Source organism: Plasmodium yoelii (assembly GCF_900002385.2).
Source record: "Plasmodium yoelii strain 17X genome assembly, chromosome: 14".
NCBI lineage: Eukaryota > Apicomplexa > Aconoidasida > Haemosporida > Plasmodiidae > Plasmodium > Plasmodium yoelii.
The window spans coordinates 2,280,800-2,307,543 of NC_036186.2; the positions used below are offsets into that span (position 1 = coordinate 2,280,800).

At 23.5% G+C, this 26,744-nt stretch overlaps 11 protein-coding genes across 11 annotated transcripts; 8 read left to right on the forward strand and 3 right to left on the reverse strand.

Annotated features, from left to right (window-relative positions):
- Nucleotides 1-834: 834 nt before the first annotated feature.
- On the forward strand, nucleotides 835-2,345 carry PY17X_1457500 (mitochondrial carrier protein, putative; the record flags this gene model as incomplete). The annotated part of the gene is made up of 7 exons (XM_022957684.1): nucleotides 835-847; nucleotides 966-1,181; nucleotides 1,323-1,401; nucleotides 1,512-1,711; nucleotides 1,817-1,879; nucleotides 1,998-2,059; nucleotides 2,190-2,345. 7 exons carry the CDS (start codon nucleotides 835-837, stop codon nucleotides 2,343-2,345), a joined length of 789 nt encoding a protein of 262 aa, XP_022813033.1.
- Nucleotides 2,346-4,288: 1,943 nt separating this feature from the next.
- PY17X_1457600 (replication factor C subunit 4, putative) lies at nucleotides 4,289-5,533 on the forward strand (the record flags this gene model as incomplete). The annotated part of the gene is made up of 2 exons (XM_022957685.1): nucleotides 4,289-4,453; nucleotides 4,688-5,533. 2 exons carry the CDS (start codon nucleotides 4,289-4,291, stop codon nucleotides 5,531-5,533), a joined length of 1,011 nt encoding a protein of 336 aa, XP_022813034.1.
- Nucleotides 5,534-6,103: 570 nt separating this feature from the next.
- PY17X_1457700 (ATP-dependent RNA helicase DBP9, putative) lies at nucleotides 6,104-8,707 on the reverse strand (the record flags this gene model as incomplete). The annotated part of the gene is made up of 1 exon (XM_724171.1): nucleotides 6,104-8,707. The coding sequence occupies one exon, from the start codon at nucleotides 8,705-8,707 to the stop codon at nucleotides 6,104-6,106; it is 2,604 nt and encodes an 867-aa protein (XP_729264.1).
- Nucleotides 8,708-10,402: 1,695 nt separating this feature from the next.
- On the forward strand, nucleotides 10,403-11,629 carry PY17X_1457800 (uncharacterized protein; the record flags this gene model as incomplete). Its single annotated transcript, XM_724170.1, has 1 exon — nucleotides 10,403-11,629. One exon carries the CDS (start codon nucleotides 10,403-10,405, stop codon nucleotides 11,627-11,629), a length of 1,227 nt encoding a protein of 408 aa, XP_729263.1.
- Nucleotides 11,630-12,383: 754 nt separating this feature from the next.
- Nucleotides 12,384-13,934, reverse strand: PY17X_1457900 (sulfhydryl oxidase, putative; the record flags this gene model as incomplete). Its single annotated transcript, XM_724169.1, has 1 exon — nucleotides 12,384-13,934. One exon carries the CDS (start codon nucleotides 13,932-13,934, stop codon nucleotides 12,384-12,386), a length of 1,551 nt encoding a protein of 516 aa, XP_729262.1.
- Nucleotides 13,935-15,445: 1,511 nt separating this feature from the next.
- Nucleotides 15,446-15,670, forward strand: PY17X_1458000 (conserved Plasmodium protein, unknown function; the record flags this gene model as incomplete). The annotated part of the gene is made up of 1 exon (XM_724168.2): nucleotides 15,446-15,670. The coding sequence occupies one exon, from the start codon at nucleotides 15,446-15,448 to the stop codon at nucleotides 15,668-15,670; it is 225 nt and encodes a 74-aa protein (XP_729261.2).
- A 247-nt stretch (nucleotides 15,671-15,917) lies between these two features.
- Nucleotides 15,918-17,876, forward strand: PY17X_1458100 (queuine tRNA-ribosyltransferase, putative; the record flags this gene model as incomplete). The annotated part of the gene is made up of 1 exon (XM_724167.1): nucleotides 15,918-17,876. One exon carries the CDS (start codon nucleotides 15,918-15,920, stop codon nucleotides 17,874-17,876), a length of 1,959 nt encoding a protein of 652 aa, XP_729260.1.
- A 417-nt stretch (nucleotides 17,877-18,293) lies between these two features.
- Nucleotides 18,294-19,605, reverse strand: PY17X_1458200 (conserved Plasmodium protein, unknown function; the record flags this gene model as incomplete). The annotated part of the gene is made up of 7 exons (XM_022957687.1): nucleotides 18,294-18,406; nucleotides 18,547-18,595; nucleotides 18,702-18,795; nucleotides 18,909-18,970; nucleotides 19,116-19,141; nucleotides 19,267-19,322; nucleotides 19,451-19,605. The coding sequence occupies 7 exons, from the start codon at nucleotides 19,603-19,605 to the stop codon at nucleotides 18,294-18,296; spliced, it is 555 nt and encodes a 184-aa protein (XP_022813035.1).
- Nucleotides 19,606-20,499: 894 nt separating this feature from the next.
- On the forward strand, nucleotides 20,500-22,241 carry PY17X_1458300 (GAS8-like protein, putative; the record flags this gene model as incomplete). Its single annotated transcript, XM_022957688.1, has 4 exons — nucleotides 20,500-20,661; nucleotides 20,764-21,102; nucleotides 21,243-21,604; nucleotides 21,755-22,241. 4 exons carry the CDS (start codon nucleotides 20,500-20,502, stop codon nucleotides 22,239-22,241), a joined length of 1,350 nt encoding a protein of 449 aa, XP_022813036.1.
- An 816-nt stretch (nucleotides 22,242-23,057) lies between these two features.
- On the forward strand, nucleotides 23,058-24,212 carry PY17X_1458400 (conserved protein, unknown function; the record flags this gene model as incomplete). The annotated part of the gene is made up of 1 exon (XM_719264.1): nucleotides 23,058-24,212. One exon carries the CDS (start codon nucleotides 23,058-23,060, stop codon nucleotides 24,210-24,212), a length of 1,155 nt encoding a protein of 384 aa, XP_724357.1.
- Nucleotides 24,213-24,742: 530 nt separating this feature from the next.
- Nucleotides 24,743-26,524, forward strand: PY17X_1458500 (protein farnesyltransferase subunit alpha, putative; the record flags this gene model as incomplete). Its single annotated transcript, XM_022957689.1, has 2 exons — nucleotides 24,743-26,221; nucleotides 26,453-26,524. 2 exons carry the CDS (start codon nucleotides 24,743-24,745, stop codon nucleotides 26,522-26,524), a joined length of 1,551 nt encoding a protein of 516 aa, XP_022813037.1.
- Between the last annotated feature and the right edge of the window lie 220 nt (nucleotides 26,525-26,744).

The window sequence follows — 26,744 nt, forward strand, 5'->3', positions numbered from 1 at the left end:
ATGCATATTAACATGTGTTTTTTTTTATGAGAATAAATATTTTTCGAATGATTCCTCATAAAATATTATTTTATCGATTTATATGTGTTTAATCACGATACACAATTTTATAACGTTCATTTTATTGTTATATTATGTATCATTTTTGATAAATTGCTAGCGTTTTACGAAAAACGCCTGTTTATAATTTGTTTAGGAACAAATAAATTATCATTTTTCTCAAGATGTATTTATTTTTTTAAACTGCCAATAACCAGGAAAAATACGGTATGTAAAAAAGAAAAATTGTAACACAAATAAGCTTTCCTTTTTATTTTTTTTTAGCGTTGCTTTTTTATTTGTATTTATTTTTTCGAATTGTTCTTTTTTGTTTCTTTCTTGGATAGATCAAATTTCCTACGTAATTTCTCTTAAAACAACTCTTACAAAAAAATAATATAGTAAGCTACGACATAAATGCCTTATAGTTAAAAAATACCATCATATTTATGTGACCATTCATAAAATTGAGTCTTTTTTTGTTATATCAATAGCAGAATTTCAAATGCCATTGTTAAAATTAAGAGTGGACGCCGAAAAAGAAAAATAACAAAAGGTAATGCAATAACCATATAAAAAAGCATGGAAAAAATTATATATTTGTAAAATAATAAAGACATATATATACTACAATAACAACAATTTAAAATTCGTAATTATTATAACTATTATATATTTCATGACACGTAACAAAATATTTTTATATTCATGTCTTTTCTCCACTAAAATTATGTAATATACCATTTTGATGTTTATGTATACATATATATAACTTAATTTTTTTTTCATTATCAGATGGAACATTTAAGTAAGATAAAAAGGGCAGAATATTTCTATGTAAAACATATAATTATTTAACTCTTTGTTATCTCTTTAATGTGTAATTTATTATTTTTATTCATTTTTTTATTTATGTATATATATAGAAAACTTAATAACTGGGGCCCTTGCGGGCGTCGTTGTTGATGCGATATTATATCCCATTGATAACATAAAAACAAACATACAAGCAAAAAATCAATTATATTCAATTTTTGAGGCAAAAAAGTTATATAATGGGATTATTCCAACCCTTATAGGCACTATACCAGCTAGTGCTTTTTTTTACTGTTTTTACGAAATGTCAAAAAAATACATATCAGGTAATAAAGAAAAAAAGAATAGTGTATATTAAATTTGCAATTTCGAAAATAAAGCATACCATTGATACGAAATAAAATGTGCATGTGTACACATTTTTATATATATTCACACACATATCCATTTGTCTGAATTATTTATAGAAAATAATCCTAATATTAGCAAAAGTGCTTTATATATAGCTTCAACCAGTATAGCCGAACTTACAGCATGCATCGTGAGGTATATGAATAAAAATATAAAAAAATAACTAGATAACGGATTACAACAATTAAGAAAATTATTATATATATATATATATATATATATATATATATATTTTTTTTTTATAGGCTGCCGTTTGAAATAATAAAACAGAAAATGCAAGTGTCTAGTGAAGCATCTGTGAAAAATATAATAAATGGTGTACTGAAAATGCAAGGAGCTCAATCATTTTTACTAAGGAGTTATTTAGTTATAATAATAAGAGAGATTCCATTTGATTGTATTCAATATTTCATATGGGAAACACTTAAAGAGAAGGGGCAAAAATGTAATAAAAAAATAAAGCTTAATATAAAAGATGAAATTATAAGCAATTTACAAAAACTAAAAATAAACATTATAAAAAAAAACATAAATTATTTTATTTTTAAAGATTTCAGAGAATTTTATGAAAAACATCCAGTTATAATGTCGTCTCTTTCTGGAGGAATTGCGGGTAATAAAATAAAAGATAAAATATATGGGTTTGTGTTCAAATATGTAATTTTCCATGAAAATATAATTTTTATTATGTGTAAAATATCAAACATACACTTGCATTTTGTTCTCTATAGGAGCTACTGCTGGATTCCTAACAACTCCTATTGACGTTATAAAGTCCAAGCATATAATATATGTATGAAAAAAAAATCGAATTAAACTATTTAAATATATTTATTTGTGCTCATTAAATTATTTCTTTTTATTATAAATGCTTTCTATTTGTTTGAAATACAAATCGATCAAAATTATAATAAAATTTTCAGGGGCGGTCATACATTGAGACAATTAAAGAAATATCAAAAGGAGGATACTTGTCATTTTATAAAGGATGCTTATTTAGAACATGTTATTTATTTTTTGGAGGGCTTATATTTTTTGGAGCTTTAAGATTGTTTTCATTCAAAAAGGATAAATCTTGAGGAACACATTCTCAGTTAATTTGAAGATGAAATATTTGAAAAATAATATATGTGCACATACACACATATGTAAAATGCATGTGTACATATGCGTTTGCTATTATAAAGGTTATATATTTGTTTTATAATTAGTATATATGTGTTACGATTTGAAAATTTTTAAATTTTTATACAAAAATAATTAGCTTATCCCATACATTTTTATATTATAAAACTGATGATTTTATGATTAGGCTCCAATATGCATATACATTATTATATTTAAATTGCTATTGGGCTTTCATGCTTTATTACTAAACCTACTTTTTTATAATTTTTTAATTTTAAACTGTTTTATTTGAATACACAAGTTTTGGCTACTTTTTAATTTATATAATTTTTTATTAGTGAAATTCAATTTATTGTTTTATATAAAAACATAATAATGTCTTTAATTTAATATATTTAAATAAAAAAAATATATATGTGTATATTTATAGGGAATCGGTATTCGATATGTGTATTGTAGGGGAATTATATATCATGGAAATTATGTTGTTATTCTTTAAAGCAAAGATAATAATTCTTATATTTAATCATACTTAAAATGCATTACACCATATAAGACCATACATATTTTAAATTTGTACATTAAACTTCGCTCATTCATAAATATTTTATTCTTACTATTAGCGAATATAGATATGATTTTCAGGTTTTACCTTTGTATGTATATACGTATAATATGTAAATTTAAAAAATTGTTCAACATAAGGAATAAAAAATGTTGAAAATTGCATCAAATTATTATTTTTGTTCGATTTACCTAATTTAAGGTTCAACATATATATAGAAAACATAATTTAGTTAAATGTATTATTTAACGTTTATTGTTATGTATGAAAAAACATAAGCAAAAATGATAGTGACAAATTTTTGTTCAAAATAAATACAAAGAACAAATAGCTAAATGTGAGTGTAATTCTACAATATTACATATATATACACACTTTCGATTTAATTTATATACACCTTATAAATAAAAGCGGTAACACTGTTTAATAAGTTTCAATACTAAAATGGAGGCATAAAATAAAATCAGAAAATTGGCTATAGTTTTATAGTATTAAATGGATTCTCTTTTATTTTTTTCACTTTGGGTGGGATATTATGTTTTTTGTCATTTTAGCCGAAATTTATGCTTTGATTTCTTTAAATGGCTCAATGGAAATATGGTTAAACAGTTTGGAAATGTATATTTTATAATATATTCTCCATAATGTAAAATTAACTGGTTTATAAATTTTATAAGAATCGTAAATCACATAAACACACCAATGATATTCTTATAGAATAAATTATATAGTAGACATTCAAATATGCAAAATAAAAAAAAAGTATAAATGAAATAAAAAAATAAATAATAAAATAATGAGAATAAAATGAGAGTAAAATGAGAATAAATTTAATAACATACTGTATAAAAAAATGCACCTAATGGAATCAAATATGTTTAATATTGTTTTATTTATTTTTATTTTTTTTATTTGACTGAAAAATAATAGGAGATACTCTTTTATTTTGTTTAAGCCCATCATAAAGGATGATGTGTTCCCATTGTATAAGAGCAAAGTTTAAGCTTTAATTTGCGAAATTAATGAAAAAATAAAATTATTTGATATTCCTATTTTTTTTCGCTTCTCTCTTTTTTTAAAAAATAATTTAAGAACGTTTTTTTTTTTCACTTGATAGGAAAAAATAAATGCAATATGTGAGGAGTTAGAGTTATTAATTTTATAGTTTTGTTTTTTCGTGTTTTAATTTTTAGAAATTAAAAAAAAATACACAGCTATTTATCCATATTGTGTGAAAGTAGCATATTTTTTCCCAAACAAAAAATATATATGACAATAGATTATTGCATACATATATGCTTGCACACACACATATAAATTTATAGCATAATGGAAGAAGACTCATTTAAAAATAGATTATTAAAAAGAAACATTGATATATGGATAGAAAAATATCGCCCTGAGTATTTAGAAGATGTAGTAGGAAATCCTTTTGTCATAAATACATTAAAGAGTATTATAGTATCGGGGAATATGCCTAATTTGCTTTTAGCTGTAAAAATTATATTTTCATTGTTAATGAATCTATTTTGTTGTGTTGGATTGAATAACATATGTTTTTTTTTTCTTCTGAAAAAGTGACTATAAAATATGCTTAGATTTTTTATAAACATTTGTTAATATATTTTACTTTTCCAATTATATTTTTGATATATGTTTTGTACATCTAACGAATATGTTAAAAAAATGATTTATACATTTACCCTGCTTTTTCTGATATTTTGTTAGGGGGCTCCTGGTACAGGGAAAACCACTAGCATTTTGTGTCTAGCTAGCGAAATGTTAGGGAGTCAAGCAAAGAAAGCAGTTCTTGAATTAAATGCATCAGATGATAGAGGAATCAATGTAATACGTGATAGAATAAAAAGTTTTGCTAAAGAGGTTATAAGTTTACCACCTGGAAGACATAAAATAATAATATTAGATGAAGTAGATTCCATGACAACAGCAGCTCAACAATCTTTAAGAAGAATAATGGAATTATATTCAGATACAACAAGATTTGCGCTAGCATGTAATCAATCAGAAAAAATAATAGATGCACTTCAAAGTAGATGTGCTATTATTAGATATTTTAAATTAACAGACGATCAAGTTTTAAAAAGAATTTTAAAAATATGTGAATACGAAAACATTAAATATACAGATGATGGTTTAGAAACTATAACATTCATAGCTGATGGAGATTTAAGAAAAGCAGTTAATTGTTTGCAATCAACTTATGCTGGTTTAGAAGTCATAAATAAAGAAAATGTTCTAAATATTTGTGATATTCCCTCACCAGAAAGAATTGAAAATCTATTAAAGCATTGTATTAGTAGTGAATGGAGAAAAGCTCATGATATTGCTTATGATATGATAAAAGAAGGACATACACCATTTGATGTTGCGTTAACATCGTCAAATGTTTTAAGAAGATATGACCTCGGATCTGAAGCTATTCAAATTGAATTTTTAAAAATCGGAGCAATGGCATGCAATACGATGGCAAGTGGTTTATCAAGTGTAATACAGCTGGATAAGTTGATAGCTGATTGGTGTATAGCTGCAAAAACGCTTAGGGGAAAATGCTGATAAATAATATGAAGAAGAGATAAAAAGGCATTTGAATTTTCTAAAACCATTTGAAATAATTGCATATACCAGCACTTATAAATGTGATGTTTACATACAAATTTGTGTGTAATATACTTTTTTTTTGCTTTAATTCATATAAACTTAACTATACCCATATATTTTTTTCTCCCATAATTTTATGGAATAACTGAAGCAACTATGTCGTGCTAACTGGCTTAACATATATTATCCTTACCTTGACCTATCTTTTTCCTTTCACTTTTTTCACTTCTTTTTTATTCTTACGTTGAACATGTTTATAAGCTCAGCGATTATTGCATTGTTTTATGTCTGTTATACAAATACGCACAAATATTATTAACAAAATAAATACCATTCGGTATTCTTTTAGTTCGAAAAAAGAGTTAATGAAAAATCTGGGAGATATCCCCCCAAAAAAAAATGAATATATATAACCAAAAATTCACGGGAAAATTCGTGTGCAAAAAATATATATACAAAATTTTCAAAATGTATACGAATATTATTTATACAAAACAAAATATATACTTTCATTTGTGGAAGCCATTATTTTGTTTTTGTGAATTTATTTTTTTTGGAAAATTTATTATTTTTAAAACCTTTTTTATTACGATTCGAATGTTTACCGTTAAAACGATTTTGGCGCGTATCGTTGTCAAGTGTATTTTTTTTTTTGGTGTTTATATATTTCATATACATATAATTTCTTAGTCGCTTACCAAACAAAGGAGGCAACTTAGTAGGGTCTGTAACTTCTTCATTGGGTTCTTTCTTTAATTGGTCTTCATAACCTTTTTGAGTTATGGCAAAACCCTTTTTTCTCTTTTCAATATGTTGCATACCTCGGTTATTATTTTTGCTTCTTTTGTCAAAACTTCCATTTTTTTTGATTGTATCGCTAGGAGTCATTTTTTTTAAGAATATACTTTCATTCCTATCTTTAATAAATTTTTGTGAAATAATATGCTTATTAAAACGTTTTATAATTTTGTTAATTTTTCTTTTTTCACTTGCATGTGAATTAAAAAATTCTTTTAATTCATTGGATTTTAATGAATGATATAGTATTTCTTTTTGAATAAATAAATTTATTTTTCTTTGTGTGCATTTACTCAAAGTTGATTCAACTCTATATCTATAAGTTTCAATACTATTAAAATTCATATTTTTTTCTTTCATAAAGCATATATTCTCATCCTCAATTTCTTTAATAATATTTTTTTCAATTTCTTTATTTTCATCTACAAATGATATACTTATACCTTTCGTATTTAATCTACAAGTTCTTCCTATTCTATGTAAAAAGGTTTCTTTATCTAATGGCATGTTAAAATTAATAACACAACTTACATTGTGAAAATCTAAACCTCTGTTGTATAAAAAGTCTTTCTCTTCTTTTTCATTTTCGTCACTAATTTGGTCCCAATCCATTTCCTCTTTGACGGATTCTCCATCAGACAACTCACCCTTGATTTCTTCATCGTTGATCTCTTCTCTGTTTGATTCATTTTCAGATAGTTCGTTCTTGATTTCTTCATCAGACAACTCGCCCTCGATTTCGTCATTGGAGAGCCCATCCTTGATTTCTTCATCAGACAACTCACCCTCGATTTCTTCATTGTTTATATCTTCTATGATTGATTCATTTTCAGATAGTTCGCTCTTGAGTTCCTCATCGGTTAGTTCGTCCTTGGTTGGTTCATTCTCAGATAAATTTTCATTTATTGATTCCTTTTGGGAAGCGCGAACCGTGTTTTTTTCAAACTGTGGACATATTAAGAAATAAAATTTTGAACTGTTGAAAGAAAAAATAATATTTTGCTTGATCAAAATAGGGTGGTTTGGATTAAGTATAGACGATGTGATGTTTAGGTATGTTAAAAATATTTTTATTTTATACGCATCTGTTGTAGATGCCGTAAATATTATCGATTTAAATTTGACTGTTTTATTTTTTATCAATAAATATAGATAAATGTACTTTGTTAATTCCTCGTCATAAAGATAATAAAAGGATTTTCCAACAAATTTTAAATTTGTTGCATCGACATCACCGTTTCCCTGAGATATTACACCCTCATCATTTACAGTATTATTTTTTCGACTTTTTTTAGAACTTTCTACAATTTGACTATCAATAGGATGCTTCTTATTTTTCATTTCAGTTGTTTTTTGATCTTCTTCAGTAGTTAAATAAATTGGCTTATGCAAAAATAGTTTAGTTTTTTCTATAATATTTTTTTTTAAAGTAGCTGATGCCATAATAATTTGATATTTTTTTGAAAAACTTTTTGGTAAATAATTGCGTGTTAGTGTATACATTGGCTTTTGGAATTCTTTTGTATGAATTACATCTGCCTCATCAATAATTAATATTTTTAAATTGGATAATATATTTTGGTTATTTTTATTTTTATGTTCTAATATATAGTTACATAAATGTTTAGGAGTACTTACAAGTATAGTAGGATGGTCATAAAAAATATTATTTACATTATGATTAATTGTTACTATTCCTTTTAAATATGAGCATAATTTATCACCCACATTATATATTTGTAAGCATAATTCTTCTGTTGGGGCTATAATTATACATTTATAAAAAAATTTTAAATGTTCTTTTTCATCGATGTTGAATTTTATCAATCTCTGAATTGCTGGAATCAAATAGGCCATTGTTTTCCCAGACCCTGTTTTTGCATTTAAAATTGTGTCATTACCTTTTAATATACTTGGAATTGATATTTTTTGAATTTTTGTCGGATGCTTGAATTTAAATAAATAAAGCAATGCTTTTCTTAGTCTCACATCTAACAGAATATTGTCGAACCCCTCAAAATTGTTGCTTACGTCAAAGAACATTTCTTTCGCATTATTTTTGACTTTCATCTTGTTTGGGGCTTTGTCATCGTCTTCATTTATTTCTCCTTCATCCTCACCATCCCCTTCTTCGGCTTCTGCTTCTTCTTCTTCTCCTTCTTCTCCTTCTTCTCCTTCTTCTTCTTCCTCTTCTTCTTCCTCTTCTTCTGCCTCTTCTTCTGCCTCTTCTTCTTTTTCTACTTCTGTTACTTGTTCGGCATATTCATCTTCTTTTATTTCTTCTGGTGTTCCTCCCTCGACTTCATTCTTGGGCACATCCTCCTGATCCATTTGATTTACCACTATCACACTACGAACGTTTAGAAGCTTCGTTTTTCTTAGATTTATTCGACCCTTTTAATATATATGCATATATATATGGTGATTTTGTATTTATATATATTTTATTATTTTTCTTTTTTGTTTTGTCGGTTTTTATATTTCCTTATAAATCAGTTTGGTGAGACAATTTAATATTTTTAATGGTATTATATTCCATTCAATTTAGGATATACGCATATCCTGTTTTACTATACTTTATATATTATTTTTTTTTTAAATTTATGTGTGGGTTTTCTTGATATTTTTGCAAATTTTATTTCTTCATTATTTTTGGCAACCAAATTATTTGTTATTCCTTTTTTCTTGTTTTAGTTTTTTTTTCAGCAAATATTTTTTTTGTCTCAATTGCATAAAAGAAAAAACAACATAATGAAAAGAATGAATTAAAAAAAAAATGAAAAATGATTAAAAAAAATTAATCAAAAAGATGATTATTAAAATAAACGAATTTACGACAAATCATATAGAAAGGTGAACCAATGAATATAAAAATTGCTAATTGAGGAACTAATAAATAAAAATATGAATAAATAGATGAATAAAATAATATATAGGAGAGATTAATCAGAAAAAAATATAAATAATAAAATAAATTAAAAAACAATCAAGTGGTGATAGGGCAACGGAATGCTCGAAAAATATATAGTAATATTTTATATATATTTCAGAATATGCATATAATAGGTAAAATCGTAATATTATATGGGAACGATTTAAAGTATATCCCATTTTTATTAATACAATATATCACGAATAATAAATTAAAAAAATGTACATAAAAAATAGTGTTGCATTTAATTTACCTTATTCATACTATTATATGTATAATTGCATAATTATATAAATGAATGAATATATATGTTTATGTATTCATGGCCAATTCAATTGAAAAAAATATATATTATTTTCCTCATCAAAATATATAAATATTTTATTTTACAATATCTTTTAGTCTTTAATTTTGTGGGTTAATTTGATATATATATATATATTTTTTTTTCTTGCAGCATTTTTTTTTACATTTTTGAAAATATGGTGTTCTTCATTTATTTGTAGGTTTCACTTGTTTCTCCATTTTTAGAACGTTGCTTTATTTGACCATTTACTAATTTTTTTCATATGTGAAATATTATAATTATTTATATACATAAATTCGCCTAATGGGATAAAAAAAAAACTTAAGACAATTGAAAGGAGAGCTATATCATTTTATTATATAGTCACATAATACATTTTTCTGTTTCATCATATATATATGTACATATATGCACATATATGTATTGACAAATATATTGATGGAGAATATAAAAGTACTGTATTATGCTTTATTACTATTTTTGGTAATAGCAAGATTATTAATATACTTAATATTTGAGAAAAATAAAAAAGTAAAAATAAATCACGCAAAAGAAAATAACGAAAACGAAGAAAAAATTTATTGTGACAACGAAAAATGTTATTTTGTTAAAACTGGAACTAAAGACGTAACAAAAAAAAAGATACATTAACTATAACGAAAAAACAAAGCTAGTCATTATAATTTAATACATTACAATAGAGAAAACTAAAAGTAATGATAAAGTAATATTTGAAAAAAAATTGTGAAACATATAATAAATAGAGTAACGGATAATTATATGCAACATGGATGTCGATGAAAATTCTTATAATGCCCAAGAAAATGATAAATTAACGAACAAACAGAAAGAAAGTTTAGAAAGAGAAAATGATGAAGTTGACAAATTAAACAACGAACGAATTGAAAAACGAGAGTTCGATGACGAAAGTACAAGTAATGGCCATGAAAAGATAAATTTTAAAAATGAAGATTATAATGAAGATATTAAAATGAGTGAAAATTTTAACAGAAATACCATTGAAACTATTTCTGATTTAGACAATATAAATTCGAATGATGATAAAAATAAAAAAAACGAATTTTATGAAAATGTTAATTTAGTTGAGGAAAAAAAGAGTGTTATCACTGAAGAGATACACGAAAATGATACAACAAAAAAGGATAATAAAATTGTGAGTGATAAAGAAGATAATGTAAATAATGCCAATAGGGAAAATGAAGATTATAACTCAAATGATGCTACCAATAATACAAGAAACTACTATAGTGACAACTACATAAATAATGACGAAAAAAATTCAAGTGAATCTGAAGACACATCTGAAGATGAATATTATTCAGGAGAAGAAAGCCTTAATGAAGATTCATCAGAAGAATATTCTGATTCAGATAATGAAAAAAGCTCATATATTCCAAGTGATGAAGAGGAATTTGAAGAGGATGAAGAAGAAAGTGAGAAAACAACAGACCATGAATTGAGCAACAAAAATGTCGAAGAAATAAAAGAAATAGGAAATGGATATTTTAAAAAATGTGATTATAAAAATGCAATATATTATTACAGTAAAGCTTTAAAACAATGCAAAGATAAAAATATTAAAAGTATATTGTACTCAAATAGAGCAGCCTGTAATGTTTTATTACAAAATTGGAACTTGGTTATAGATGATTGTACGAAATCTATAAATTGTGATGAAAATTATGTCAAATCATATATACGACGAAGCAACGCGTATGAACATTTAGAAAAATACAATGATGCTTCTAACGATTTAAATAAAGCTATATCTATTGATTCATCATTATTAAATACCTATGAAGCTAAACAAAAAAAATTAAAAATTTTAGCAGAACAACAATTGAGTAAAGAAAAAGAAGAAATGGTTGGAAAGCTAAAAGATTTTGGAAATATGCTATTAGGAAAAGTAGGATTGTCTTTAGACAATTTTGAAGTGCAAAAAAATCCAAACAATGATGGATCTTTCAACATACAGTTTAAACAAAACAAATGAAAGGCGCAAGGTGGTGTGATGATATGTCAGTTTCCTTTTGGTAACTTATCACCTTACTCTTTTTTTTCGAGCCTTTTTTTGATTTTGTTTTTCTTTTTTTAATGTTAATTTTATTATTATTATTATTTTTTTAAATTATATAATATTCTATAAGCATATGAACTTTTTCGTTGCGCCCATATGCTTGCATTTAACTATGACTTAAAACAAAATGTAAAAAGTTTATATATATTTACATAATTAAAATAATATGCGATAAAAAAGTTAATTAAAATTATTAAAAATAAAACAAATATATTATTCCGTAAGGGAAACAAAAAGCACTAAATGTGTGAGTTTATATGAATGTACATATAAATATTAATGGGGGTACTTATTTAATAAAAATAAAAAAATTATAAAAAATAATAATAAAAAATAAATTAAAATAAAAAATAATAATAAAAAATAAATTAAAATAAAAAAAATAATAATAAAAACAACGTAATTAGCTTTAGCTTCATAAATCAATTAACCAAAACTATATGCAAGTTAAAGATGTGTTTTAAAAAAAGTGAAATCGTAGGAGGATAAAATATGACATGCCTTGAAAAATTATAATAAAACAAGCAAAGGATAAAAAGATAGTTTGTATAGTATCTGCATATTTAATTTCATGCCTCTCTTATTCACAATTTTTTGAATATATAACAGTCACTATTACATGCTATATATAAGAAATTTCCAATTTGTATCATCGATATTGGAAAAAACTCTATGAATATATACTGACCAAATATCTTAGTATATACATAATATTAAAAGCATCAACTACATCAAAATCTTTACTAGAATATGGAACATTATTTAGCATTTCATTTATTCTATTTGGTGTGACTTTTGTAAATCCTATATTATTTCTACAATAGTTACATTGCTTTTCTGAGGGGAAAGCAATATCTTTGTGCAAAAATTGAATTTGTTTTGATTTGCTTAAAATTTCTAAACGTATATCTGAAATGATATGATCATATGTAGTTCTTAATGTAACGGAATTATGAATTCTCCATAAAAATATAACAAATGATTCTGCTGAATTAATATTGCAAAAACCAAAATAACAAAATTTCTGAGCTTCAATAAAATGACTAATACAATTTCTACAATTTAAATAATTTTTTGTATAATTAGTAATAATTTCAAGATAATAATTATATCGTTCTTTGTCATGTAATAAGCAGTATATAGATATTTTATGATATAACAACCAATATGCGCATAAAACTGAGTTGTCATCACATACTTTGAATCTTTGTACATTATCTAAATCAATATTATACCCATCAATAAGGAAGACAGATTTGTTTCCATTATCATTTTCGGTGTTTACTAGCTTAACCCATTCTTCATGGGGTATAGGATATTTAAAAGATTGTAATTTTTCTCTAATGGCTATTAATGATGGGGCTATATCTGGGTATATTTTCTCTACAATTTGAAGCATATTAATATATGGTTGTATAATTTCTTTATTAATGTCAACACTTAATGAAATATTTTTTTTTAATGTAAATAGTAATCCCTTTATTATATCATGCTTTATATATTCTTTATTATTAATATTATTATTCCATTTTTCTAGTAGCCGTATTTTTTGTTTTTCTTCTTCAGTTTCATTACGATTATTTCCAAAACTATTATTATAAATTTCGCTGAATGGAAAATTATTAGATGCATTGTTATCAATTGCAGGAGGTAATATATCATAGTAACATGATTTTATATCTATGTTATTAAAATTAACATTATTACATAACTGTGTTTGTAATAAAATTTGGAATTCTTCTAATTTATTTACTCTTTCAACATCATTATAAGCAAGTAACATATTTCCTTTATATGCTTCATTGCCAATTTTTGTATTAGGTGATAAATATTTATATTCATTGGAATCATTTATTTTATCATATATTGGATATAATAATCGAAATGTAGGAAAATATTTTATTTGAAAGAATCGACAATATGGATAAAATATAGTACATGAGCAGTCGAATACAAACATAGATACATTTTTTTCGAAATTTAAAATATCTTTTTCAAGTTTATTCCATGTATCCATATATTTATTGCATGCTGGACAATAATAATTTTTTATATTTATAAATAATATATCTCCATGTTTAATATTATTAAGTTTATCCCAAAAATTTTTTAACACTACTTCACCCTTTTTGCAAATATCTGAATGTTCAGAACCCCACGTATTTAGCACCAAATTTGGCACTATAAATAGGATGCTAAAAATATATCCATATATTTTCATTATTTTTCTTTAATATTTTATTAAACAGCTAAACCGATGATTTAGCCTTTTCTTTTTTTTCTTTATTTGTGTCTCCTATCTGTTTATTATTATGGATTTTAATACCAAATCACTATTTTTTGCATTAATAACACATATTGCATTTGTTTATATGCTCAATCCTCTGGTTTCGTATTTATTTTGTTCACTTTATTATTATTCATTTAATTGGAAAGCCGGTATATTAAAATAATTGTTTTTTTTTGTTTTTTATATTTTTCTGATTACGCAAAAACAGATTGCCACTATTTGTGTATATATCGGAAAAAATAATTTATAATTTTTGATGTTTTTATATATTGTCGTTGTAAATTGTATTTATTTTATTTATTAAGTTTCCCTTTTATCATGATTTATGGCCATTGCTTTCTCTCTTCAGCCTTTTTTATTTTTTTTTCTCAATAGCATATGGACGGTTAAAGACATTTAAATCATGCATGCACACAAAAAATATTAAAAATTATAAAATCACTAATTCACTATACCGATGATTATAAAATAAAACAATATAAATTACCTCAATTAAAAGGCTTTTAATATTAATATATAAATTTAAATTAATTGTGTATGCATAATCAAATGTATATATAGCGCAATCAAACAGCAAAAAGAGGAAATATTCACGTACTTATATATGCGTTAACATAATAAATATCGTTTCATTTACAAAAAGGAGAATATAAATAAATTTATATATGTCAAATGGTAATAATTTTATTTGAATGGATTATATCAATCTAACTTCACATACATGTTATATTAGTAGTCAAAATTTTTATTAATATACAGCGAGACCAAACAAAATAAATGCTCACGCATATCTATATACAATGATATTTAAAGAATTTGATATGTATATTTTTAGTCCTGAAAAAATATTACGTAAATTATTTAATATAAAGTCGTATATATGCATAATTTGAAATATAAGTTCCAAAATGCCATACAACAAATCACTCGCTCACAAATCATAAATGTAACGCAAACAAATCGTAAAAAATTAAAAAGTAATAAAAAAAGGAAAAACATATAAATATAATATATAAAAATAAAAATAAATATAAAATGAATAAAAATAAAATACCGAATTAACAAAATTGATAATATTGTGTGAATTGAAAAAACGTAAAAAAAAATGCATTATAATATTCACATGCATATGGACTAGTATTAGCGTTTTCATATTTTCTTGAAGAGCTATACGCAATATAAATTTATTCCTAATAAAATAAAAAATTTCACCACATTTTTTGTGAAGTAGGAAATTGAATAGGGAAATAAAAATAATACGATATTTTTATATTTAATAAGTTTAACTAATATTTTTTTTTCGTTTTGTTTTTCTTATTTTCTTGTTTTTTTTGTGCTACGCATTTCCCCTGAGCACAATTTAGCATAAGTACGATTGATTAAAAAATACATATACATTACGCATATATATAAATATTCATTACTCTCATTTTGTTAAAATAATGGTAAATAAATTCGATACGGTAAATAGAAAAGAAGAAGACATAATAAAAAAACTAAATTACAAAAATATCAATGATGTAAGAATACATGAATTAAATAGCGTTAAGAGCAATAGACGAATTTACCTCAAAAAGGGAAGTATGTTTTTTCTAAGTTCAAAAGAAGAAGCATTAAAAAGTTTAAATGACGCTAGTATCGGTAACAATTGTAATAATAACATGTAAAAACTCATATAGTACATAGAAAAGCATTTTACCTCTTATATTTCAGTTTCCATTATTTTTTATCTTTGTTCGCTATTATTTTTATTTTATTCCATATAAAAAAAGAGATAAATGAATAACGAAATTAATTTTATAGCCTTTGGTGTATGTTTATAATTATTAAATAACATGCACACAGTGGGATATATGTATGCTTATGTTTAAAGGGTAATCTGTGAGATAAATAAAACATACTTGTGTTTTGTATATGAAAAAAATAAAATGTCATTTTTTGTTGTTGTTCAAACTACTTAACATTTGCTTCTTTGTTATAAAAAGTGAGATTAAAATTGTAAACAATGAAAGAATATCAAAGAAAATACAAAATTTGTCTATATGTACAAAAAAATACAACAGAGAGGAATCATCAAATATATGTAAAAGAAGGAATACATTAGAAATAAAAAAAAATACCAAAAGTGATAAATGTAATATCAACGCATTCATAAATAGTCTAATTGATATAAAACATGGGAAATTTTTATCAAAATGTGATCATAAGATAATAAAAACGCAGAAGAATAAGTACAGTAGCAATAATGATAATTATGTTTGGAAATATAGGAAAAAAAAGTATGCGTTATTTAGAATAAAAACGAGCTACTATGACGATGTCAATAATAGTAGTATGAATCATTGCTTTGACTACCCAGGTTTTGATTTTACTGTTTTGAAAGAAAATAACCAATATAGTAATGATGGGGATGAAAACAAAAGTAGGTTAGGAATAATAAAAACTCCACATGGTGAAATAGAAACCCCAAACTTTTTATTTTGTGCTACTAAAGCATGTATGAAATCGACTCCAATAAATTTTATAAAAAATTCAAAAACACAAATAATTTTGTCAAATACATTTCATTTGTTAATTCAGCCCAAACCACATATCATTTTTCAACTTGGTGGTTTGCATAAGTTTATGAATTGGGAAGGCCCAATTTTGACCGACTCAGGAGGATATCAACTTTTTAGTATGACATATGGATCTGTTTCAGATGAAATAAAAAGAAAAGCTAATATAAGAAATGTCGATAGGCTAAATAATAATATGAACAATGTGAAGGATAATGGGACAAGTACATATATCCATTTAGATGATATATCCAATATAGGAAAAATAAAAAACATACCAGAAACAGATAAAGAAAAAAAACTTAAAATAAAAAATGGAATATCTACTATTCCAAAAAATACAAATAGTAATGTAATTATAAAAATTAATGAAAATGGTGCATTATATAAATCTTATTTTGATGGTTCGATTGATATATTATCCCCAGAAAGTTCTATTCAAGCACAATATCTATTAGGCACAGATTTTTCAGTTGTTCTAGATGAATGTACCCCTTATAATGTTGATAAAGAATACACAGAAAAATCTATGCATAGATCCCATAGATGGTATATTAGATGTTTATTGGAATTTTATAGAGCTAATAATATGGAAAATTATCATAACTATTTAAACATTATATATAATAAAAAATATAAAACCAATCAAGTTTGGGAAAAACAAGAAAAAAAAAAACAAGCATTATATGGAATAATACAAGGAGGAATATATACAGATTTACGAAAAAAAAGCTGTGAGGTAGTTTGTAATCTACCCTTTTTCGGATTGTGTATAGGAGGATGTTTAGGTAATAACAAAGAAATGATGTATAGCGTGATTAAACAGACAATGGATTTTATAAGAGAAAATCGCAGAAACAATAATAGCAAAAGAAAGGGTAAAAACAAACCTATACATTTATTAGGAATTGGACAAATTAAAGATATTTTTTATGGAGTAAAACAAGGAATTGACACATTCGATTGTGTGATACCAACCAGATTAGCAAGACATGGTTATTTTTTATGTAAAATAAAAACTATTAATGAAGTTGAAAAAAAACTTGACAGAAAAATTAAAAAGGAATATCTCAAAATAAAACTAAATATATTCAAACTTGATAATAACCCTTTGGAGGAAGATTGTAACTGCTATACTTGTAAAAATTATACAAGAGCATATTTACATCATCTTTTTAAAATTAATGATAATTTATTGGGGACATTATTAACTGTGCATAATGTTTATTATATGAATCACTTAATGCAAGATATCCGACAAGGTATTATTCACAATAATTTGAATGAGGTACAGAAGAAATGGATACAGCTATGATTCATGTCCCAAAAAAATTCAAGTAATACAAATGTGCCTGAAACAAGGCGCATTTGTGCCATTCCATTCAATTTTCATTATTTTCTTTTTTTCTTAATGTTCATATGTACATTGTCATGTGTAACCATTTTATATGTTTTATGCCATCATTTGGCATTTTTTAATTAAAATTTAAACAACTTTATTTGTATATAGTTAAAAAACGAACAATATATTTAATTTATAAAAAATATAAACAATCAAAATGAAAGCAACATAATTATTCAATGTATATATATGATTATGCAAATCAATATAACAAGTTACGAATAACTAAAATTTATTTAATAAATTGAAAAAAAAACACATTATACATATAATAAAAGAAAAAAAAAAGTTAAAAAAAATTAAAAAAAAATTAAAGCAATGTAATTTTTTTTATACGTCTTCATCAATTTCATTGCCTTTTGTTGTTTTACCCTTGCCAAAGAATTTTTTTTTAATTTTCCATTTTTTATTATTATTTTTTTTGGAATCATTGAAACCGGGATCTAAAAATTAATAGAAGAATGGTGTATAAAATAAATATAATAAAATATTTATAATGAAAAATAGACAAGTGTTTATAAAAAGTACACCAATATATGAACACACATATAAATATGTTGATAAACTCAAGGCGTGGCATTACTTAATTTATCTAAAAGTGTATCTTGTTCTTTTTCTCCATCGAATATATTCTGTAAATTAAATAAAAGTTAAATATTATATTTTTTAATGCAAGTTTTATCCATTTTGCAAAATATAATATATTTTTATAAATATTTTATTATTTTTAAGAATTACTTGTGTGGCTTTCCAGCATAATCCCATATTAATCCATGTTAATATAGAATATATTATTATTAAAATGAAATCACTATAATCATATATAAATAAACTAAAAAAGTGACAAAGAAAGAGAATGATGTATATATAATGTCATATAGTGAAAAAAACTTAAAATACATAAAAATTTATAGTTATTCACATATAAATATGTGCATATATTACCCTTCGAAAATGATATAAACGGAGAATATACTAGTTACAATTAGCATCCAATTATAAAACCTCTGAAAATTCGAAAAAATTATATAAACACATATACACAATGAGTTATATAGTATAGTGTGAAAATAGTGTGTAGTTATAAATATGTCTACATTACTAAATACGTATTTTTTTATATTATTGTTTTTGTCATATTATTTTTATTACCAACAATGAGGGTATATATGATTTTCCTAAAGTTTAAAAAAAAAATAAAAAAAATATTATCTTCTATGAGTATTGCCATTTGAAGTGGTGTAGTTATTTATGAATATTTATGCATGTATGTTAACTATACAATAAGCGGTTTTCTACTTACGTATAAAGACACATATCGGGAATACACAGGAGTACATATTGGTAAATAATAGCCACCTAGAAATAAAGAAAATTATAAATAAATATATATAAGAGAAAAGGTACATACATTGAATAAATATCTATATATAAAATAGTGTATCAAATAAAAGGGATATATATATATATTAAATATATGGATATACCCATATGGAGATAAGGAATATGAATAGAAACTATATATAAACAATATTAAAATAAAAATATTGTAAACTACTAAATAGTATATATATTTTCTACAAAACGCTCTGGTAGCGTCATCTGGTTTATATTGTTCAAGCCTATTAAGAAAACTTTCCATTTTCCTCTTTTCCTTATTTTTCAATTTTACTTATATATTTTTCTATACAATAAAAAAGTATAATTCTTCTAAAAATTTGTATTATTATATAATATCCAATTCTAATTGTTTCGTACCCTTTTGAAACAATAAAAATGTAATTACATTATTTAAAAGGAGAATAACAATATTATTGCAAAAAAAAAAATTAATAATATGAAATTAAATATATTATATTAACAAATTTTAAAAAAAAAAAAGTAACATTTAATATTTATTTTTCATTCTTTTCTATAAATAGAATTAAGATATAAAAAAATTTATAACACGTTATATATAGGAAATAATATTACTGCTCCAGTGTTAAAAAAAATTATATACTGTACATGGTTAGCCCTATAGTGTATATGCATATATATATTATGCATATGTCTATAAATATCTATAAAATAATGAAAAAGCTTTTGTAGATTTATAAATGTGTTTATAAATTTAAAGTATGTAAAAAAAAAATTGGAATATTCTTATTACATTTCTTTTATTTATCAAGTTTTAGAATACCTAATAAAAATAAAGCAGTATTTCTTTTTATGTGTATATCCCATTTATGATATGCCATATTTCTCCTTTAAAACACTATTAAAAGTAGAAAAAAAAGGAGAATTAAAAAAAATAATCTTTTTATAATATTAATTCTTCGGAATACATTATATATATATTGTATAATTTTAGTAGTTAAAAAAAATAACATGTAATATATATATATATGCATCAGTTCATATTATGTGTATTCAAATTATAGGCATAACAAAATATGCATAGTATTTATTATAATATATATAACACGAAATATAGGATATTGAAAATTTGACTAGAAGTATAGTCAAAGATTAAACTCAAAAAAAAAATTATTTAATGATTAAAAATAAGCTAAAAAATAAAAAGAAAGCCCGAGTTAAAAACAATGATAACACATTAAAGAAGTTATCAGTTGAGGAATTGGGGAATTTAGTAAAGACAAAAAGGGAAGAATTAAATAGGACAATTCAAAAGAAGAATTTATTAGAAAAAAAACTAGTTAGAGATAATAAAAAACAATAGAAAAGATATAAAAAATTAAAAAATATATTAACTACCAAAACTGTTTTTTTTAAATATTTTAATTTTTTTTTGTTAAAGGACGAAAAAAATGAAGAGTTAGAAACTTTCAGTAAAGAGTACACTGAATTAAAAAATAAAATAGAATTGATCAGTAAAGGGTGTGAAGAATATGATGAAAAGGTAAATCTGGAAAAAAAAACGATAAAAAACAAGTCAGTTTTTTATAACTTTCAAAATTCGGACCAACTAAAGAAATTGGAAAACGAAAAAGAAAATCTTAAGGTATTAATTGATAAAAAGCATGAAGAGACAATGAATAATTTATTAAGTTACATAGAAGGCGAACGAATTAATCTAGATAATGTAAAAAATCAAAACTTTAACGAAATAAACGAGTTAAAGACATCCTTTGATATGGTAATTAGCTCATATTATTTGCAACCAAAATGTTTATATATATACATAGTTCACTAATATATTAATACACATATGTGTATGTAAGATTACTAAATGTATTATACAATTATATGCATGCTGACTAATGAAAAATATTTTAGAAAATAAAGACAATCGAAGAAATATTTAAAAAGCACTTAGAAGAATATGATAACGATCAAAAATATGAAATGGAAGAAATTATAGATAATTATAGTATTATGGAAAAAAATGAAATAATTTATTTAAAAAATTTATATAATGACCATATTAAAGATATTAGTGAAATATATATGAACATGATTAATGACTATAAAAAATATTATTTTAATCAAATTAGAGAAAACATAACCAAAATAAAACTATTAAAAAAACAAATAAACGAGTTGGAAGCAAATGATAAAGAGGCTAAAAATGATATAAATATCTGCAGCACAGAAAATTTATCTATGCTTGAAAATATAAAAACATTGGAAATAAACAGGTACTAAAAAATATAAAATATGTAGATTTTATGAATCAAATTTGGATATATTCGATAGGTGAATGAATATATATCATGCGCATATATTCAATAGCTGTTTCGTCATATTTGAATTCTCGATATACATGCAAATATATATCACATTTTCAGGGAAAATCTAAACAAAGCCTTAAAGTTTTATTCAAAAGATTTCGTGATGTATAAAAACTTAGAATTAATTTATAATGAGAACAATGTATACATTAAAAATTTGAAAGTGTTTTCTCACAGTTTCAAGGAAAAAATATTGCAAGTTGAAAATGCTTTTAAAGATTTATCGAAAAATGAAAATGCCGGTTTTGATGACTATTTTGAAAATATTAAAAATAAAAACATTTGTTTGAAAGATAAAATAAAGAGTCTTAATTTGGATTTGGAGTCTCTAGATAAAGAGTTAAACTTATATATAAAAGAAAAAGGCATAAAACAGGAGGATGTTATAACAGTTAGAAAGGGAATAGACTTTTGCATGCGCACATATAATAAAGAGTTTGATAACTTATTATATGCTCAAAGAAAAATAAAAAAGAAAATGAAAGACAGTGCAAATATTTATGAAAAAAAACTAAAAGATATTAATATAAAAAAGGAAAATTAAATGTACAACAAAATCAAAGATTCACCAGTAAAAAGCAACATATATAGAGAGATGGAGATATTCGTGATATTCTGAAATGTGTATTTTGCAACAAACATAAATATATTGTCCTTATTATTATTTAATTTTTAATTCGTACAAAACATAATACCACTAGTCTTATTGATATGAAAATATGAACCAATACGTTATATATCCTTACATTTGTGTACATATCAATTTATACGCAGGTTCGCACAAGTGATAGATGTATAAATTTACACATTACCAAATTGGGCGTCAATGAAAAATTATACCTCGGTAATAATTATGCAAAAATGAAATGAATAAATAAATATATATATACATGATAATAATAATATTTTTTATTTACCCATTTATTTATTAGCTATTTTTTTTAAGTTATAAGGCTCATATGTAAAGAATATTTTATATTCTAAATAGCTTATTATTTTGCTACATTTCCCCCTTCCGTTCCACAAATATTACATTATTTATTTATACCTTCATTTTTTATTAATTAATTGCATACAATTTTTTCTTAATTAAAATGTATAATGCTTTGAATAACAAATAAAATAAAACTGCAAAGTGTAAAATATGCACAAGCATTTAAGTGTACTTTCTTTGTATATTGAAGCTAATAAATTTTTCGGTTATTTTTGTAAAATAAATTTTTATTATCTTATTTTTTTTGAAAAATAAATATAATTAAATTTTTCCTAAAACGGCGTTGCTTGTTTTCCTTTTGAATTATTACTTCATCACCTTTTTTTTTTATTGGTTAATTTTTTTTTTGTTTGTTTTTTCCTATAAATGAGCAAACCTAAGATATTAATAAGCCAAATAAAAAATGTTACTGATATTAAAAAATGGAATTTAAAAGGAATTGAATCATGTAAAAAAAAAATATTTGGGTACGCTCAGGGTTTACCTGGTGAAAAAAACTGGATTAAACCCTTAGTTGGCAAAAGTATGCAAAACTATTATTTTCCCTCAAAATATTTACACATGGATTTTAACATGAAAGAATATTTAAGATTACAAACAGTTCGTTTTCAAAAAAAAGAAATTGATGATAGTTTAATAAATTTACAAAAGTGTATAAATTTAATTATTGAAAATAAAGACAAAATAGATAGCTTTTTATCAAATATTTCAAAAGAAATGCTTATCGAAAATCAAAGCTTAAAAGATTTTTATTTCTTATATTCAACAATCTTTCCTAATAATAAATTTAAACATACTTTAACACGTGATGATATAAACGATTTAAAACTAGAAAATGAAAACTTCTCTTGGTTTGACAATATAAATTATTATAATGATTCAATCAAAACCCAATTGGAAAATATTAATAATTTGGATAATAATGTTAATTTTTGCGACGTCGAAGATATAAATATTTCGAATGAAAACAAAGACAAGGACGATAAAAAAACAGATTTATCAAATTATGAAAATAAAAATGAAATAAATATAGACGTTAATAAAGAAATGTGGATGAATAAACGAATTTATAAAAATATAATATTTACAAAAACAAAGGGTAATTTAAAATTTAAAAAAATAATTTTAAGAGATCAACATGAGAAGAAAAAAGCTGATAACGAAAATGAATGTGAAGAAAAAATATATTACTTAGATTATGATGTTAATATAGGTCTAGAAAATAAAAAGGAAAAAAGTAAAAAAGAAATAGAAGAACAAGAACAATCTAAAAATCATTTACACAATTTGTTAAATGAGAATGAAAGTTTAAGAAAAACTTTCTCAATAAGAAATCGATTTATTGATCCTTTATATTTAAGAAGAAGATATTCATTTATTGATAAATTAACCAAAAAGAAAATAAAAAAAGAAAAATATAAAACATATAGAAAGCATTTTATACAACACGCTGATGAGAAAAAAATATGGCCAGATAATAAGGGATTGCTAAACAAAGTTTATCCTAACCCATTTTCTTGAAATATTTCTTTCAAAAAAAATGTATGTAATTTAATAAGCCCTATAAATGTTATGTTTTGGATTATATTTAACAAAAATAATTTTTTTTTTGTTTTTTTTTCCTTAATCAGCGATACATCCCAACATCATATACATAATTTTTTTATTTATTTACTCCCCGCTTCAATACGCTTATAATTTTTTTTTTGTTTCGAATTATTGTATGTTTTTTACTTTTATATTTCATATTTTTCATTCCACTTGTTTTTTTGGGTATTTTATTCTATTAATTCCTCTTTTAAACTATAAATCTTTTTTTTTTTTTTAAAAAAACGACCTTAATATGTTTGACCAAATTATGATTATAACAAGGGAAATTTCTCGTTTTGATGGGGAATATTTATTATAGTGAAATAATAAAGGAAGTATAATCATATATGTTTTTGTGTATATATAAAAACTAAATAGATATATGTGTATATATCAAGCAAAACTAATGCATACCGATAATAAGTATTATACATATTTACAATAAAAGGTGTAAGTAGAGAATGGAAAAACTAAATGCATACGCTAAAAAGTTTAATATTAATTATAGGGAAAGCTTAGATGGTCTAAATATCTCTCTTTTGAATAATCCTGTATTCAAATCAATGGGAGGTAAAAAATTTGATATTGATATGAATGATATAGAAGAGGAAATACAAAAACATACAATAAATTTGGAACATATGTGTAACGAAAATGGGTCAAAAAACAAATCAAAGATAAATATATTAAATATACATTATAGTGATCATCAGAAATTACTTTATTCTTTATTAGCTTTTTTAATAGAGAATAAAATTTATTCCTTCAAAGGTTATATAATATCATCATTTGTAATAAAAATAAATACTTCATATTATAGCGCTTGGATATATAGAAGGAAATGTTTGAAAAAGCTAAATTTAAATTATTTGAATGATTTAGAATTTACGCGATTTATAATTAGTGAAAATATAAAAAGCTTTCAAAGTTGGTATCATAGAAGATGGCTAATCGAATATATTTACAAATCTAATTTGAAAAAAAAAGGAAAAAATAATGATCAAAAAGAGCAAAACAATGTTACACAAATTGGCATTCCCGAGGACGATGAAATGAAAAGGAATGTCCAAAAAATGGAGAAAAATATATATAGTAATGTACACAAAAATATGTGTAATGACGATGATTTATTTGATCATGAACAAAATTTCATAAGTAGTGATGAAGAAATTTGTAGCATTCATTCATCAAATGAGAGCTACCATGAAAATGTATTTATAAGCAATTTTGAAAATAGTGATCTTGATATTGAAAAAGAAGATATTTTACACGAAAATTTTAAAGACATAATTGAAAATAGTACCTTTTTTAAAAACTCTTTACATAAAAATGAAGAAATAAAAATTAATATTTATGAATTTTTATACAATGAATTATTATATACCAATTGTCACATATTTCTTGATACAAAAAATTATAATTCTTGGGCACATAAAACTTGGCTAATTAATAAGTTTTCAATGCTTACAAAAAATAAATATATTTATGATAAGTATAATATATTATTACATGAATATAATTATATAAATTATTTTTTAAAATGCGATATTTATAATAATTCTGTATGGGTATATAGACATTTTATTTTTACCAAATTAAAACATATAAAAAATATAAATAAATTGGAAAAAGAAATTATATTTTGCTTAAATTATGGTCAACAATTTTATGACAATGAAGCATTATTTAGCTACTTTATCAATATACTTTTAAAATACATAAAATTATGCCAAAAAATAAGAAAATTATCACCCATTGTATCAAAAACAAATGAAGCAATAGCATCTTTAGAGGAAACTAGTACATATGACATTTTTGAAATACCCATTGTTAATTTTGTTAAAAACAATTTAACAAAATTGGCAACAAAGTCAAAATTTGTCTTGTTATTTTTAGCCCAACTCTATGCTTACAATGGATCTCACTATGAAGAGGCGCAAGTATACGAAAAAAATAAAACATAAAAAATAATAAATAACAATAAAACGTTACATAGTGTGTTTTTTCTCTAATTTATTTATATAACTTATTATACTTAAAAATAAAAGCATTTTCAATGGATGTGCACGTATTTATGATACAATTCGTTGGTCACGCAACTTGGACAATGCAATGTATAAATATGCATGCAACCAATGCTTATAAATTGTTATATATTTTTTTCTTTTTAGTGCTATAAATATCTCGAGAAAAACGATAATTTCAACGATTTTATATGGAGCAGTAAAATTGAAGGAATTTAAGAATGATAAAAAATTTATACAAATTTCCCAATTATACAACATCCACATATACCCTGTGATTTTACAATACTAGAAAAAATAAATCGGATAAAAAGGAAAAGACTTAATAGTTTTGAACATTTTGGAAATATCCTTAGTTTCATACATTATGGTGTATATTATTCATATTAAAAGTATATATACGTATTTGATTATCACTTTCTTTTATGCGTTCATACAT